This window comes from Seriola lalandi, unplaced genomic scaffold, assembly GCF_002814215.2.
Source record: "Seriola lalandi dorsalis isolate HSWRI2012SDOR001 ecotype SW California unplaced genomic scaffold, Sedor1 jcf7180002054630, whole genome shotgun sequence".
In the NCBI taxonomy this organism is placed as follows: Eukaryota; Metazoa; Chordata; class Actinopteri; order Carangiformes; family Carangidae; genus Seriola; species Seriola lalandi.
The window spans coordinates 2013334-2030245 of NW_019525183.1; the positions used below are offsets into that span (position 1 = coordinate 2013334).

The 16912-nt window shown below is 46.4% G+C and overlaps 1 protein-coding gene across 1 annotated transcript in view; it reads right to left on the reverse strand.

Annotated features, from left to right (window-relative positions):
* Positions 1 to 1378: 1378 nt before the first annotated feature.
* Positions 1379 to 16912, reverse strand: part of unc80 (unc-80 homolog (C. elegans)) — a 41249-nt gene continuing 25715 nt past the window's right edge. The window contains exons 35-66 of the mRNA XM_087177706.1: positions 16715 to 16901; positions 16413 to 16544; positions 16167 to 16310; positions 15822 to 15922; positions 15627 to 15713; positions 15326 to 15509; positions 15138 to 15232; positions 14860 to 14949; positions 14663 to 14764; positions 14400 to 14580; positions 14046 to 14311; positions 13468 to 13602; positions 13151 to 13289; positions 12810 to 12906; positions 12516 to 12686; positions 12321 to 12413; positions 12018 to 12236; positions 11575 to 11805; positions 10033 to 10156; positions 9768 to 9893; positions 9533 to 9656; positions 9121 to 9327; positions 8843 to 9027; positions 8576 to 8741; positions 8287 to 8466; positions 8049 to 8196; positions 7228 to 7284; positions 6086 to 6167; positions 5695 to 5800; positions 5326 to 5346; positions 4864 to 5078; positions 1379 to 4419 (exon numbers count right to left, since the gene is read on the reverse strand). Of these exons, the coding sequence (XP_087033832.1) occupies positions 3931 to 4419; positions 4864 to 5078; positions 5326 to 5346; positions 5695 to 5800; positions 6086 to 6167; positions 7228 to 7284; positions 8049 to 8196; positions 8287 to 8466; positions 8576 to 8741; positions 8843 to 9027; positions 9121 to 9327; positions 9533 to 9656; positions 9768 to 9893; positions 10033 to 10156; positions 11575 to 11805; positions 12018 to 12236; positions 12321 to 12413; positions 12516 to 12686; positions 12810 to 12906; positions 13151 to 13289; positions 13468 to 13602; positions 14046 to 14311; positions 14400 to 14580; positions 14663 to 14764; positions 14860 to 14949; positions 15138 to 15232; positions 15326 to 15509; positions 15627 to 15713; positions 15822 to 15922; positions 16167 to 16310; positions 16413 to 16544; positions 16715 to 16901 (4884 nt within the window). The 3' untranslated portion in view covers positions 1379 to 3930. The remainder of the gene's footprint in view (positions 4420 to 4863; positions 5079 to 5325; positions 5347 to 5694; positions 5801 to 6085; positions 6168 to 7227; positions 7285 to 8048; positions 8197 to 8286; positions 8467 to 8575; positions 8742 to 8842; positions 9028 to 9120; positions 9328 to 9532; positions 9657 to 9767; positions 9894 to 10032; positions 10157 to 11574; positions 11806 to 12017; positions 12237 to 12320; positions 12414 to 12515; positions 12687 to 12809; positions 12907 to 13150; positions 13290 to 13467; positions 13603 to 14045; positions 14312 to 14399; positions 14581 to 14662; positions 14765 to 14859; positions 14950 to 15137; positions 15233 to 15325; positions 15510 to 15626; positions 15714 to 15821; positions 15923 to 16166; positions 16311 to 16412; positions 16545 to 16714; positions 16902 to 16912) is intronic.

Genomic DNA, 16912 nt, shown 5'->3' on the forward strand with positions numbered 1-16912 from the left:
CATTCAAGTAATCTGGGATTTCTACAAGTTGTGAGAGCAATGTGCCATCTCTGCACATGCAGACAAAACTAAAGCCACAAGCATGGTGTTAACAAGGCCTCCAGTCAGTGAAGTAGAATATTTCCACACAGAACTGTCCTGGACACATTTGTGTTCAGAGTAGTTACCTTGTCTTCATTCACATCAGGGTGTTTTCTGTCCTCTGGGTCACATTTTGTTTCAAACTAAAACGTCGCTTCACAAAACGTGTTTCTCTGAAGCAGCAGGCAAACACACAGAGAGCAGCAGACAACAGAGGGAGGAGGGGCCATCAATTACCAATCAGCACACACACACACACACACACACACACACACACACACACACACACACACACACACACAGAGACACAAACAGAGGATGCAATACACCTCATGTCCTCAAGTGGAAACATGAACAATCACAAATACAAAGCAACAGTTAATAAAGAAACTGACACGGAAACATTTTCTCTGTGAGACATTTGTGAAACGGGGCCAACTGTCATTAAAGGAGATCCCACCGTACATACACTGACTAAATATAATCAGACAAATACTTCTAAGTTGTACAGCCCAGATCCTTATACCACAGTGAGAATAAATAATGACAAAAGCACAGACCATCGGACCAGAAACAGTTGTTGTATCATCTTTAAAGTTTTCAGTGTTTCCTCTGGGTGTTGTACGTCCAAATCCAACGAGTTTCTCCGGCATCGAACACGTGTCCTCAAAACACAAAATGAAGTATCAAACCTAATGAGCCACCAAAATCAGACAAAATTTTATTAACATTTTTTAAAACTTCTTGCTGGTTTGGGGGGGAGGAACTGTGGATCACCACAGATCATTAGGTATCAGCTGCATCGACATTTATCTGACTGAGCTACTCCTGAAGTTTACTGAGTGGGTGTTCAAAGATGCTTTTGTTCACACTGCTGAGGAGAAAACCTCAAAAGAGGAGCTACAGGGCTTTGAACCTTCAACCTCAGCTTTTCATGTTGTAGCTACAGCTTCCGCTCATGTTGCTGAGCTATCGCGTGGGACGACAGCCGCACTACTCAGGAGTGAACACAAAATTCTGAGATTTGAGAAGCCAGGATTTGATCCTTCCACCCTACATTCACATTGACAAGAGCGACAGTGTCAGCTGTTTGCACACTGAGCTATTCCTCTGGTGGTTTTAACAGCTGACTTTCTTTTTCTTTTTCACATTTCTGAGCCAAAATCATTTAAATTGGGGGAGCCAGCATATGATGCTTTCTCCTCAAATCTTTTGACCTTTTGCTTATTTTGACTAAAACCGACTAGATCTCCGCCGTTTCCTCCACGGTTAGAAATGAACAGAAAGCTGAAAACCATTGTAAACAATATCAGTTTATTTAGATATTCCAGAAATATTCTGATATAGTATATATATTTATTCTAATTTTGCACAAAGAAGACATAATTCGACACAGACGACGTTACACTTAAAGGGAACTCAGATTCAACAGTGCTGTGGCCCTCTGACTGAAAACACTAACTTCTTTAAAAAGCTTGAAATGGGCAGTAGAGGAATATGGCATTAATGTAGAAATATAGCGTGCGTTTTATGGATTTGAGACGGATATATTTTGCAGAACTTGTCGTGTCGACGTGAATGCGGAGGACAAGACAGGAATGCATAACAGTTTGTGCACAGCTACTGCCCTCCATCAGCTAGAAGAGTCATTAGCAGAGAAAACTGCTCACTGTCCTAATGATGCATTGGCATGAATGATACACCACTACAGAGGCCGCATCATCTCCCTTCTATTCACCCTGCATAAGTTGAAACTGTTGAAATCGGCACATAATCTCCGTGTAACCAAAAGATTACAACAATTCTCACAGACGGCGACACAAAACATTGAAAAGAAAAGGACGTGGAACACAGAGAAGCAGCGATTAACAGAACACTCACAGTGCATTGGTGTGGATTATGGCACGTTATCGATATCTGCTTGGGACGTGATCGTTCATTACTGTTATTACAAACATAAGCCTGTTTGAATGTGATGTAGCCTGAAAAAAAAAAATGTGTGTAATCCTTTACAAATAAAGTTACACATGTTAGAATAAGTAGGTCTTTGTGCTAGTTTCCTAAAAGTGGACATCACAGAGGTATGAGGTTTTCACCGGACAGAATAAATTCATCTAAACAAACATAACATGTTGATAATGACAGACATGTTAATAATTCTTCTGTTAAGGCATGGAATGAGCAACGAGGTAACGGCTATCTACTGCATCGCTTCATCACAGTTGCAATTAAGATTAAAAATAAAAAATAAAAAAATAAATAAAATAAAAAATCTTTCTGCCCCACAGGTCTGAATATAAGACAACATCACAGACACAAACAGAACAACATGACCAGCACTGCAACATCAGGACAAGTGACTGAGTCTTACGTTAATGTTACATGTGTTTTTTCATATATTGTGTTACAGTCTTTGGTCACAAATAAAATCACCTGCTGAGACACTTGAGCAGCACGACACACACTGGAACTGTAGAGTTAAATGGGATACACTCAATTGCACAATGAGAGCTGGAATATAGAACTGCATTGAAATGTACACTGAAGAAGTCTGCGGCGGTTCTGCTGCTTGAAACAAAACTCATTCAGAGATAATGCCACTTATTTTAAAGGAGTACTCCGGCAAATTTAGCATATTTCGATTATTTGTACGATGAAGTTACTGCAAATTTAAAAACTGGACAACATCAGGGCTATTTTCTCAGACTTATAATATAATAAGTAAGTAATACTCCTGGTGAAGGGTGAACGCCTCTTTAAGAATGCATGGACATTTGGTGGAGTGCCCCTTTAAAAACACTTCCTGACAGACGCAGAGTAGCGTCGGGTTTCTGTGAACTCCTGCCCTCCGCTACTGAAAGCTCAATTTCAAATTTAGGTTCCGTTAACATTTTTACAGGACAATCAACATATTGAAAAACTAATAAGAATCTTCTCAAATATAAAATCTCTAATTTCTCCTGTTCCATATAATCACATATAATGTTTAAAATACATATACTGTATTGTATATTTACTGTATATCATTGAATAAAAACGCCTTCATTTCACCCACGGCTTTAGCATGGCTCTTAATATAATGTTCATATAAACTGCATTTTCCCTCCTTTATAACCTTTGCAACATTTTGTACAATAGCATCTCCTCCTGTACATAGATCTCCTAAATATAGGCATCTATTAAAAGCATTAATTAGTTTAATATCAATCCTTTCACCATTTCTGATCAGTAATAAGTCAGTATTCATCATCATTATTAACACTATGTATGACATCACACATGGCTGAACAATACATCTCTGGGTGAAGCGACTAACTCGGGCCGACTTAAAACATTCAGCACTTGAATGCAACTGTTTCTGTGATGGGTCTGAGATGACGATGGAGATCTGCTATAATATACATTCAACCCTCAGGTTATGTAGCCTTAGGAACAGACAGGAGTACAATAATGAGTCTGATGTGGATATTCCAACACTGAAACCGACAGAGACTGAGGAGGAGAGAGCAGTTTAGTTTCAGGGCAAAGCCAGATGGGGAAAACAGAAATGGCTTTTTAGGATTTGGGCGAACACTGAGGGGCTACAGACGGAATAGAAATCAAGCTGGCGGGTTATAGACACACTGGAAGAGGCAGGGGTAGTTGTGGACAAGAAACAGAAGCCCACACTTCCTTTCAAACGATGTACTTTTAGATTGTCAGTGAATCAAATCTAAACGTACGTCACTTTTTGCTCTTAAATGTTTTGAAAGCATGCCACACAGCCTCCCTGTTATCCGTACCCTGCAGGTATCCGTATGGCGTTTGGTTCAGGCTACAGATAGAAAAATACAATCCACCCGTCACCCCTCACACGTGGGACTCATCCAGGTCCAGGTCAACGGGGGAGAGGGGCAGGGGCAACCGGCGAGGCGACCGGCGGGGCGAGGGAGGGGACAGCAGCGGGGTGAGGAGGGGGTTCTCTGTGCCGTCGTCCTCGCTGAGCCGCTGCAGGGTGTTGCTGCGCGGCAGGAGCGCGGTTGTGTCCTCGTCCCCGGGGCTCTCTCTGATCCTGGACGGCCCCGGTGGAGGCGGGGGAAGAAGCGGGGTTGGCGGCAGTGGCGGCGGCGGCGGGGGGCCCGGGGCCGGCGCTGTGCCCAGCACGGGGAGCGGCGGTGGGAGAGGAGAGGAGGTGCGGGATAAGGGCAGAGGGGAGCAGGTTCGGGAGAGGGGCAGCGGGGAGCAGGTTCGGGACGGGGGAGTCGGGGTGGAGGGCCGGGAGATGGAGGGAGGAGGGGAGAGGCTGCTGCGGAGCCCCCACTGCTCTCGCTTCTCCTTGCTGCTGATGGCTGGAGGGACCTGGGAGAGAATAAACCTGTGGTTGTTTTTCTTGTTGACATTGCTGAAGAGACAACATTTAAATTCGTGTTGTTTTCTGGATTGAAAGTGGTTTGTTGGGTCAGTTTATCCAAAGTACAACAAACATACATTATTAAACCTCCACTGGTAGATGCACATGCACATTGTTTGTTTTATGTAAGAAGATTCTGAGACACATTTGCATCCCTGAGATTTCTGGCAGTAAAATAACATTTAATATTAATGATCTGAGTTTTAAAACGCATTGGTTACACTACATTTCCTGTTGGTATCTATCCATAGGATTATATATTTAATTAATGTACTGGTTTGTTTTTTTTAATTGACTATTCAGGTCCCCATGTAAGCAGTAATGAGCCAAAATGTATAGTTTCAGCAGTTACGTACCCACCCCTGCTCCAGTCCTCTCTCTGCCTGTCCTACCTGTGTGTTAGCAGGGCTGTGCAGGTCGGCAGTGACTGTGGCTGAGGAGGCAGAGGGCACTTCCAGCGTGGGGGACTTTGAAGGGGCAGGACTGCCCTTCCTGCCCTCGTCCGGGGGGTCCATAGCGCTGGGGGACGGGGCCTTGCTTATCCCCGCAGACGCCTGCTGGTCTTGATTCTCTGTAAAGGTGACTGACCTCTTTTGGTCTCCTTGCGCTGTGGGCACACACATGCATGCGCACATGGTCAAAACAAGAGGCGACAGCGCCACAGCTGGCGACTCGCTTACACATCAGCACCACCGAAAGTGGAGAGTGGAGGCAGGGATGGGACAGGAGGAGTAGGCAGGGAGGTCGGGAGGGGATGCAAGACAGACATGCAGAGCGCCCTATGGGGTGAGGTTGCAGATAAAAGGGGTGGGCCGTTGCAGGGTGGAGAGGAAGGGTTAAGAGTTGTGTCTCACCTTCACAGTCCAATAAAGTTTCTTTATTTCGAAACATAAGGCATGAGACAGAACAGAGTGAGAAGAGTCAGTTTGGTGGCAGATGGAACAACAAACAACATAGGAACAAAGACAGAGGTGAGTGGGGGAGGACGGGTCAGTTCATGTCAGCACACAGACATTAAATACAGTAATTTACTGGGAGTAATATGTTTTATGAGCGTAGGTTTGGTTTGCTGTGTGCTCGATCTGTAGTGCAGCGTAAGTCTGGCTGTTCATTTTTCAGTGAGCCACTCATCCTTTTTTCTTTTTTTTTTTTAAATGCAAAACACACACACACACACACACACACACACACACACACAGGCGAAAGGCACGGTATGCTGTTACCCAGAGGTTTGTTCTTGGGCTGGATGCTCCTGCGGGTCGTGGAGAGCCGGGCTCCAGATCGACCGCGGGGTTCATTCTTCGGAATGGACAGCAGGGGGCGTCGCAGCTGCAGGGGAGACACAGCACAGTGCAGATTGTCAGCTGGCTTCCTTCCATGCATTTTTATGCAAACTGTAATTTCAAACCACTATTTTGGATAAAAATCACTTATTTTTCACTGCCAATCTAGTTTGCATGATTTCATTTTCCTACACATTTGTGAGGTTTTTGTTTGTAATCAAATATTTAATCACTCATATTTCTTACCATCAAATTAAGCATATATATGCATATTATCTTTGCAGTATGTGTGTTGTAAAAAAAAAAAAAAAAAAAAAGTGGATGTCCACACCTGTCTGAGGCCACGCTTTCTTCCTAACGGAGGTTGTATCAGGAGGTTCTGTTGACCCGGTTCACTCTGCACACTGGCAACCCTGGATGAGTTAATCACATGGACACATACACACATTTGCATTGACGCGCACACACACACACACACACACACACACACAGAGACACACACACGAGACACGGAAATACGTAAGCAGGAAGAGAGCGAGAGGGCCACCGCATCCCCCAGCTGTGCTTTGCTTACCGACCACACCTTTGACCACAACAAGATGCCACTGCTATTCTACCCATTCGCTCACTTACACGACACACACAGTATGTTTACAAGACACCCAGTCACAGTGCAGGAAAAACAATGCTGCCATGATTCATACACTGAAAACACAACAGGGGATAGTAGGGGCTGGAGTAGCAACTGACAAAAGAAAGTTGTGTACTCATAGGGAAACTTTTTTTGTTTTTACTCTTTATTGAATTACTCTACAAATATCAACATTTTCCCTTCGCTCAAGTCAGGTATGAAGTTAGTTTCTTCAAAGCAAAACTGGACAAAGAAAATAACCGTGTCCTTGCATTATGTTGCCACCCCAGTTCCCCCTTGCCCCTACAGATTGGTATCCAGAGTAGGACGCCCAATTTGATCAGTGAGAAGCCTGATAGACACGTAAACAATATGAAACACCATGGCACCAATGGGAGAGAGGCTGACTTTGGTGATGGCACGTCAACTGTAAAGACCACACAGCTGACGGAGGAGAAACAGAGGCAGAGCTCCCTAGCCCCGGGGGCTGATGGGACCCTGTTTAGTTTTTTTTTTTTTTTTTTTTAAGGGGGGGAGGGGCCTGGTTAGGATAGCACAGCAGATGAGCTGAGAAGATGAGGGTCAGTGTGGAGCTCAAGAGGAGGAGAAGGGGGAAGGGGGGTTAGGGGACAGAAACAAGGCACACTGGACCCACACAGAAAGAGATACATACAGGTAAGTGGGGGTGGGGGTGAGGGTGACGGGCCAAGGCGATTTGATTGGATGTAGATGAGTGATCAACGGCCAATAGAGGAGGCCGTCCCGAGGCAATGCCCCTCCCACTGGCAGAACAGATGCAAGAACGCACCAACGGGACACACACATAAAGAGGGCCACTGTACCTAGAGAGGTTACCCTCCTGCAGAAGGCCCTGGGACTCATCTAGCACATTGGGTTCACTGTAAAAAGTGGGGTGAAGGGGGAGAACGGGAGTTTAGGGAGTTGTAGTCGAGATCCATCACCACCCAAAAGTCCCTGAGCCCCCTTCCTGATGACGGCAGGAAACCAGGGTGTTTTGCTCTGAGCACAGTTAGCCAATCAGGAACAGAACATTCTTACCAAGACACCGAGAGTCTTAGCTACTTCACAATGCTGCTCTGAGACTGTTGAGCAAAGAATATTATAAATCAACAGAGATACACACAGAAAAAAATGACTGTGGTTTGTGGGATATGACTGGTTGATCATTTTCAAAATATTAATTCTACACATTACATAAACAAGCCAAGACTCGAATTGTACATGAACAAGTTTTTTGAAAATAGAAAACAGACATCTCACTGGTTAGACCTCAGTGGGCGGAGCCATGGTTGCATAAACAAGACCGAGACGTGCTGATCAAAGTAAGCGATGATCCTTCGAGGAAGGTTTTTCCAAAGCCTGCAGTTACAGTGGTGGCCAGCCAGCAATGTTTTTACATACAATACATATTTTATTTATAACTCACTTGCACATTCTGACTCATCTGGGAAGAAGCAGAATGACTGAAAATGGATGAAAGCTACTGATCTATTGACTCCACTTGAGGTTTCACACAGTGAGATTCTTTCTGCCTCCACACCAGCTCTACTACGCCACCTACTGGAGAAATAATAAAGGAAAGAAACTAAAGTGTTTCAGTGTGCGTTTTCGTGCACATGCATGTGTCCGTTGGGAATGTCACCTGTGGCTGGGCAGCATGGTGGTGCGGGGGGCCTCGGGCTGCGAGGCCGCCGAGCTGGTGGCGTGGCTGGAGAAACGGCGCTGTGATATCACCCTGGGCAGGAAGGCCTCGTGCTCGCTCACCACGCTGGGGATACTCATGGAGTCGTCTGCAGAGGAAAAAAGGGGCGGAGGGCGGTGAGTTCCGCCCCCAGTCCCTGCAAACATGAAATGGGAAAGAAAAGGGGAATGTTTCTGACTTTCTTCCTCGTCCTCGTCGGTGCGGCTGAGTGTGTCTTGGGAGGGTTGGCGCGACGGTTGGCTTTCCTGCTCCCAAACTGTGCCGGTGCCTGTGTTGGAGCGCGACATTGTGGCCAAACTGAGGCGGTAGGCTGATGTAGAGGTACCCACCGTGCTGATGGACGTCTTGCCTTGGTAGGCTGTTGGGTTGGGGTGGGGGGGCAGATCACATAGAAACACACAGGCGTACACATTTAAAAATGTATGTAAGAATATGAAAAAAGGTTTTTGCTTCAGTATTTTTCTGACCGGAGCCGCTGTGCACAGCCTCCTTCAGGATCTTGAGCTCATTGTTGAACTCTGCGAACAGGGAACTCTTGCAGAGGGGTCGTGGGATGAAGCGTCGCTCCAGCTGGTCTGCGATGTGATGACGGGCTGTAATCTCCTCCTGGGAGTCAGCCGGCTGCGTCAACAACTAGAAAACATGCAGCAGCGAAAGGTGAAACGCAGAAAAGGACAATGAAACAAAAAAACACCGGTTAGAACGAGCTGAAGCAATAATCACTGGTCCTTTACCTTGCACTGTATGAATGGTCTCAGCAGGACAAAAATAGGGATACGTGTTCGGACGATGAAGTCGATGAAGTCCCAAAAGGCGAGGCCGCCCACCTTCCTCAGAGCCATCTCTTTCACCTGCAGGCTCAGCCGGTACCACTGGTTTCCCAAAGACCGCTCAAAGCAAACCAGCACCACCTTCAGAGCTGCAGAATCACAAGGGATACGATACGTGTACGAACAAGAGAAGCACGTATCCTTTATTTATCCTGTTAAAAAAAAATGACATTCATTCATACCCAGATATGCAGCCTGGCTGGTGGACTCGGCTAGTCCCTCTCGGCGCAGGTCCTTCCCCGTGTCGCCCGGGGTGGAGCAGTGAGCCGGAGAAGCGTCCAGCATGAAGTTCTTGGTGCGAGAGGTGGAGATGATCCGAGGGGGCAGGAGGATGTTGATGACAGTCTGGAGGAGCAGGAAGATCTCAGGCTGCTCGAGGTGGGGGCTGTCTGCGAGAGAGAAGACACACAGGCAGTGAGACGCAAACCGGCCAGCAAGTGATGCGTCTGCATTTGATCGAGTCATTTAATCACAGCTCAGCAAAGACCTATTCATTTCAGGCTTGATTTTTAAGCGGCAAATGACTTTTGAGAATTTCTTATTTATTATGAGATTGGCTTTGTAATCTCACCTACAATCGCAACAAGCTTTTACCTTTACTTCCAGAGCCAACAGTCAGCACAAAGGGAATCAGCAGGTTGAGCAGCATCCCCTCTCGCCTCTCCTGATTGGTGAAAGGCGAGATCACATGACTGAGGGGGAAGTCATCCTTCAAGGCCTAGGATGGGTAAAAAAAAAAACATGGAGGAAGCTTTATAAGCTTTAAAAGTTTTATTAGGGACTAATTATTTAAGGGTGGATTTTTGATGAAGAGTCAGATGATGTTTACCTGGATCTGCAGGGCAACCAGCCGGACCACCGCCGTGCTGAAAGGAAGTGGAGGGGAGAGGTAGGGGCTGAGGTGGAGCAGAGGCAGCCCGTCTGCTACGCTGGAGGGACCAACCACACCCATTACCTGACAACACACACGAATAAACGCTTTAAAAACACACTCAAATAACGGGATTGACGATGGAATGATTTGAGCCGTTGTGTGTGTGTGTGTGTGTGTGTGTGTGTGTGTGTGTGTGTGTGTCTCTGCGTGTGTTCCGCACCAGGTTGACACAGACGTTGATCAGCGAGCGAAGGTGTGGGAGGAAAGAGATGATTGGCTGTCGCTGCAGGGTCAGGCAGATCCCCTCGATCAGGCTGCTGGCCGCCTCCCACTCCACCTGTCTCCTGGAGAACACCCAACCATACAGCACCAACCCACACCCAGACAAAAGCACATTGTCATGGATTTAAAAAGCGGCTCAAATACAAACACCTCATTCATGTCATTGTGGGATGAGAAAGGAAAAACAAGACGTTGGCAGGGAGAAGCGGTTCGTCTTGGTTCAATCTAATATTCAGAGCGGAGAATCATATTACCACTCAATATTTCTCCACATATAACCATCACCTTTATGGTCATACTAACAGTGAATATTGCGAAGCTCACAAACATAAACAGCTAAACACTGCAGCAACAGATCTTGGTGTGAAGCACACACCTGTGACCAGTGTTCCCTCTGAGCCAGCGGTGTCTATTCTTATGTTCACGGAAGAGGAGGAAGCTTTTGTTTTTTGGGTTTTTTTTTATCATTTGCATTATTTTTTGCTGCACTGCAGACTGTTCAACTTGTGGACGAGATATGTTAGGTTGTAAAAATCTGCTTTATCTGTTGCAACAAACCTAAAACTCTAGAGAAAAAAAACGCTTCATGTACCTGGAATTACCATAATAGGAGTATTAGATAAAACTACTGAGATGCAGCTGAACACTAAAACTGTGGAAATGCTTGCCCATCAACACCTGTAATCTGACCTGGAACTTCTGTAGCAGTGTTGCTTACTTTAATTCAATCATGTCGAAAAGTTAAAATTTCATAATTTGAACATTTGCAATAATTTAACGTGTATATTGGTTTAAATGTAAATTTAATTTCCGTTGTAAAAATTACATTTGTTTCTATGCAATTTTGTGTATTACCCTGTCTGCTTTTATTTTATGTCTAGATAGATAGATAGATAGATAGATAGATAGATAGATAGATAGATAGATAGTATTAATCTAACTTAGTCTAATTAAAAATGCCCAAGCATCAAAAGACTGTTTGCATGAAGTGCGAGTAGAAACATCTGTCAATGAGTAACGTGTATATAAAAGATGATCATTTGCATGTTACATTACACAGATAATAGTGAGGTAAACTAATTTTAAAAAAGGAAAAATAACAACACCTTTAACTGCATTAAGTCTGACAACTTCCTGTGCACAGGCGTTAACAGTCAAACCTGCACCCCTGTATTAGGGGGAACACTGCCAGTGATCCATCGTTAGTACACACATCCACGCAAACCCACGTATGCATTTGTAACTTCCTGCACACGCACACACACACACACACACACACACACACACTCACAAGTACCCGCACCTACCACAATAAAAAAAAAACACACCACAGCAGCACTTACGGTACATCACCCACGAAGGCAGTGCTATAGAGGACAGTGCCAAGAAGCCGTCTATCTACTGTACACACCACGGCACCGGTACAGCACGATACACTCACAGGGAGACGGAGAAAGAAGTGGGATTGTATTCAACAGACCTGGTGCATAATGCCTGTGGGCGAGCGCACCTGAGCGTAGGCATCTTGTGGATCTTGTTGAACATGCGGTCCAGCCTCTTGAGGATGAGGATAAGGGCGGGGCGGACGGCCTCGGACGACCAGTCGGTGATGGGCAGCATCTCCATGATGTAGCGCCGCAGCCCTCGGCTCTCCATGGTCAGGGTGTCATAGGGCGCCAGCTTCAACAGGGCGTGTGCGATCTCTGCCAGCCTGGGAAAGAGATGACATGGACACACCGTCAGTGCAAAAATTAATAGTGCTATTAAAGGTATTTCTTTCCATGACAAGTGTAATGCTATGTTCAGGAACAGCTCATCACAATTTCTCAAAGCCCAAGTTGACATACTCAAACTGTTTTGAACCTTTATCAATAAATCTGGCAAAAGACGTATTTGAAAGCATCTGTGAATCGATCTCATCACCTCATGTGGGACTTGATGTCCAGCAGCTCCAGGGCCGTGACCCGCGGCTCTCCGGCTACGTTCTGCAGGATTTTGAGTCGCGGTCCGCAGTGTTTGTAAAACTCAGTGCAGATGTTCAACAGGGACTCCCGAGGCCTGCGGAACTCCTCCCGGGCGATGCGCTCGTCCAGCTCCTCCCGAGGCATGCCCTGGCCCTCCTCCAGTAGGTGGAGGTTGTCCCTGGGAACATGAACGGCCTTTCAGATTTCTGACTACCAGAATCTGGGACTGACTCAAGTGGAATTAAATCAACAAATTCCTGACCTTGTGTTGACCCCTCCTGACATGGCGTGGTTAGCCGTGGTGCCTCCCTTGTGGCCCTGATCACAGCGGGACATCTGCGGGGCGGTCATGGGCCTGTGGAGGAGGTGTGGATAAATTATAAAGGTTGCAAACATCTAAAAAAAAAAAGACATCACCTCCAGCTACCACGGGTGCAAAAATTTCCATCTGGTTGACCTTGTTAGAGCCTCTGAGCTGTAGAGGAGTGCCTGCAGTGACGTGGCCAGGGCGGCAATGGCGGCAATCTCGTCCCTGGCGACGGAAGCCGATTCCATCGTAACCGTGTTGCTCTTGAGTTTCTGGAGGAAGCAGGGAACCAACGCCTCCAGCACCATCAGCATCTGGAGACTGCAGGGATTAATGCAAACGGTTAAGGTGATAGAAAATGGTGCTGTCGTAGAAAAAGCTGTAGATGCAGGAGAAGAAGAAGAAGATGGACAAACGATCCGTGATGCAGTGTGTTTCCAATACCTCCTGAAGGATTCAGGGGCGTAGGCAACCACGGTGACACACAGCTTGATGGCCTCGCTGATAGAAAAGGCCAAGTCCTCATTACCATAACAGAAATCTGCAAAAAAAAAAAAAAATTATATATATAATTTTTAGAGCTTCTCATGAATAATGAATGTTTAATTTTTAATGGCTGGTTTCTGGGCTTTAAAGATTAAATATTGAATTGCTGAGTTTCCCCAAAAGCGTCATAAACGAATGGTAATACAACTGTGCTTTGAGGTAGTGGACAACAGTGACCCTGATATTGAAGTGGTCCATCTACCTGTGATAACGTGCGCCTGAGGTGACTGACAGTTTACCTAGAGAGCGCAGAGGTTTCTCAGCCTTGACCAGCTCCAGAGCGTCCAGGGCGTCCTGGGTCTCACCCTCCAGAGAGACCAGCAGGTCAAACAGACACTGGGCTGACACTCCTTTAGACAGACCGGTGCTGGTGCTGGTCTGGGGGGGGCGGGAAACAAATGTAGAGAGAAATTTATTTAAGCCAGGCATATACAGGAATATAAAAACATAAAACTTTGTGCATGCACAAAGCTTAAAAAAAAAAAAAACACCCCTTGATTGTAAATTTATTAGAATATATTGGGGCGTGTGCATGTGTGTACTCGGTAAGTCTTACAGTGAATTCCAGCAGCGGAGCCACGCTCGCAAACAGCTGCAGGATGAAGGGTTTGCGGTGGAGGATGTAGAACTGCCGGCAGCAGAACTCGATGCCCTGCCTCAGTAAAGGGTTGCTCTCGTAGTCGGCATAGACCTGTCATAACAATACAGACCGTACATGTGTTTCTGTCAGCATATATCACGCTCTTTTTTTTTTTTTTATGCCAGCTATTCCGACTCAGCCAATAAATAATATAATAAAAAAAAGCATAATTTTACTCTCATTCTTTTAATTTCTGGTGCTTCCACTGTTTTTTTTTTTCATTTGCATTGTCTTGCATTTTTCATAAGGTGGAGGTGGAGAGAGACTTAACTTTAAGAGCTGAATGCCTGATAACTATGCTAACTGATAAACAGCACGAGGTGGGAGAAAGAGGAGGGAAGAGTAGGAGATATCAGCTCAGGTGGCCGCAGACAATTTAAGTCTCATCCTACTAGTGTACACCGTCATTAGGCCCAATGTACTGTATGTCAGTGGCAGTGTAATGACACCACCAGCGTTGGTAACAGCTCGGTGTAGGACACGAGTATCTGTACCTGCAGCATGGTGGGCAGGATCCACTGGTAACCGCTCAGAGAGAAGAGATGGTTGAAGTGTACGGCGGTGTTGATGGCGGTCGCTGTGTACTGCCTGAGGAGGGCGCTGTCCTCCGGGTGCAGCAGCAACGCCCCGTTGAAGACGTTGAGGAACAGCATCATCTCGTCGCCCCACGGGTACTCACTGGGCATGCCCAGAAACATCTCCTCCAGCAGCTTGATCCACAGCACCTTGTGGAGGGTGTCCAAACCAAACAGCTCCTTACCTGAGAGATCAGGGTTAAAAACACCAAAGCAGATATAAAAGAGTGTTTTTATGTAAGTGTGTGATGATACAGTTGGAGTCTGCCTCACCCTGTGGGTCATTGAACAATGAGAACTCTGCATCGATGGCAGTTCGTGGGAAGGACGGCAGGCGGAGGAGGTCTTCCTGCAGCAGGGAGACGTGGGATTGCTTGTGCACGGCCGGCATGTGCTGCGTGAGGGAGATGAGGAAGAGGACCCGGCCGACCTCCTCTAGTTTACGGGAAAACACCTAGAAAAAAGGAACAGCGTGTCAATTCGATGGTGCAGCATTTCATAGTAGCTTAATTGTTCATTTTCAAAATCGTCCAAACCTGCTTCTGGATGAGCTCTTGTCCTCTCTCAGGCAGCATGTGGACCAGGTTGAGCTGTGGAGACACTGACCTCCGGAAGGGGTAGATGTCTCTTACATATGTCTACAGGAAGGTAGATAGCAATATCAAATGGAAACTGTTTAACGTAAAATATCTTCAAAACCAGGAAGAGCTAGTCTCTGCTGCTGTCCACCTACCTTGGAATAATGGATGAGGTTCCATCGTTTGTCCATGAGGAAGTAATGGGCAGATCTGGCCTCAGGGATGTTGAAAAATTCAAGACACTCCTGGTCGGAGGAAGAGGAGACGTCATAAGCTTCCCTCATTAGTCGACTTCCGCTCACATTAATATTTAGTCGTACTCCGGATCATTTATATTTAGCAACGGCGAGAGACGCGCACACACACACCCAGATTACTAAACCCTGACTACAGGATGTAAACGAAGCGTCTGAGTCCAGCCCAGCGTCCTCACCTTCAGCAGCGCTTCAAACTGAGTGTCTTCATGAACCGGCAACTGCGTCGGGATGTCACACTCGTTCTGCCCGTGCACCACCAGCGTTTTGGTTCCTGCGTTAAACAAAGACACGAGGAAATCTCTTGTCATTGTTTTGACACCGGTGTTACGTCATTAATGCTTTCAGGCAGTATCGGTAAGTTCACCTGGCATGGATGCGGTGACCAGCAGTTTGACCTCGCACTGCTCTTTCTTCATGGTCTGCTTCAGGTCCTTGAAGAAGAGCCCCTCCACGTAGCCGACCACCTCCCACAGGAAGGTCAGTGTGGCCGAGATGGCGTCCATACCCCACTCGCAGGGAGTCCGCACAAAGTACATGATCAGCCCCACCTAGGAGGAGGAGGGAGATTTGATTATGGGAATTGATGAAAGTTTGAAAGGTGAAGAAATAAATAACTTACTTGAAACTATAAGTAAAAAGTAGCTGAGTTCCTTCTGTTGCCTTACCAGGTAGTTGAAGAGGATATGAGAAGTCTGGGCTGGCAGATCTCCAATGTTGAGCAGGAGCTTCCTCAGCATGTACATCAGTTCATCCTAACAACACCAAGAAATTCAAGCGATGTCGCATTTTACATTTTCCCATTGTGAGCTCACGGTTGGTGCGCTCATCCTTTGCATGTGTGTGTGAGTGTGTTTGCCTACCTGTCTGTTGCTCACTGTCAGTTTCTCCAGGAAGTGGCGAAGAACCAGGGCTGGATCTTCAATCAGGCAGTTCCAGAGGATTTGCTGGGCCACAGCACTCACTGAAGAAACATTAGAGAAAGACATTTTCACTTGTAAAAACACAGGATGTGACCAAATACCATGATCAGGCCTCACATTTGGAGAGGAGGCACATTAGAAATAAAAGAATCTATTATCTACAGTCTATTATTATCATATTGGGTTTGAAATTGTGATGATAAAATGTTTCATCGTGTGAATCGATCTCTTATTCCCACATTGAATCTAAAGATAAACTTTTTTTGTGTGTTTGATGACACCTACCAGCCACGCCATCATCTCGAACCTCTCCATCCTCCATGAGGTGCACTATTGGTAGGACGGCAGCACAGATGCATGCTGGGAAGACAGCTTGGGGCGGCTGTAGCATGTGGTGAGTAGGAGTGTGTTCTGTTGTGTTCTCTTCATCTGACAAAAAAAGAAATAAAGAAAAATGAACAAATAAAAATTCTCAGTGTCCACGAAGGAAGATAAGCACGAGTTTTATTTATTTATTCTTTATGTTCAAACCTTCGGCGCTGGCCAGTGAGCGGACAGACCACACGGAGCCCCGGCGGAAAGAGTAGTTCCTGTGGGAGTTGCTGGAGGCGCAGGACGGGCTGACAGACAGACGGCGTGATGCCAGGTTCACCACTTCTTCTGCTGGCGGGATCAACGTCCGACACGACCAGCACAGATACAGGGGAAAAAGAACATACCGTCAAGGGTACAGAGGTGTCAGCAGCTTTTGCCAGTTCCCATCAAACTTCCGGCAGACATCCGTACGTGTGTGTTTCTGTACAATATGCTCTTTGTGTGCCTGGTAGCCCCACCTTCTTCCTCCTGCTCAGGCGGCGGGCTGCACGTGGGCTCGTAGCACGCCTCCTGAGCCACGGGGATGGCCGTGATGATGCTGGCCTCGCGGCCCAGACGCCGCTTCTCTTCCTCCTGCTGCAGATTCTTCAGGATGTGCTCGGCTCGCTGGTGGGAGCGCGACACCGCCCGTGCTGAGAAAGATTTCTGAAAGGGGG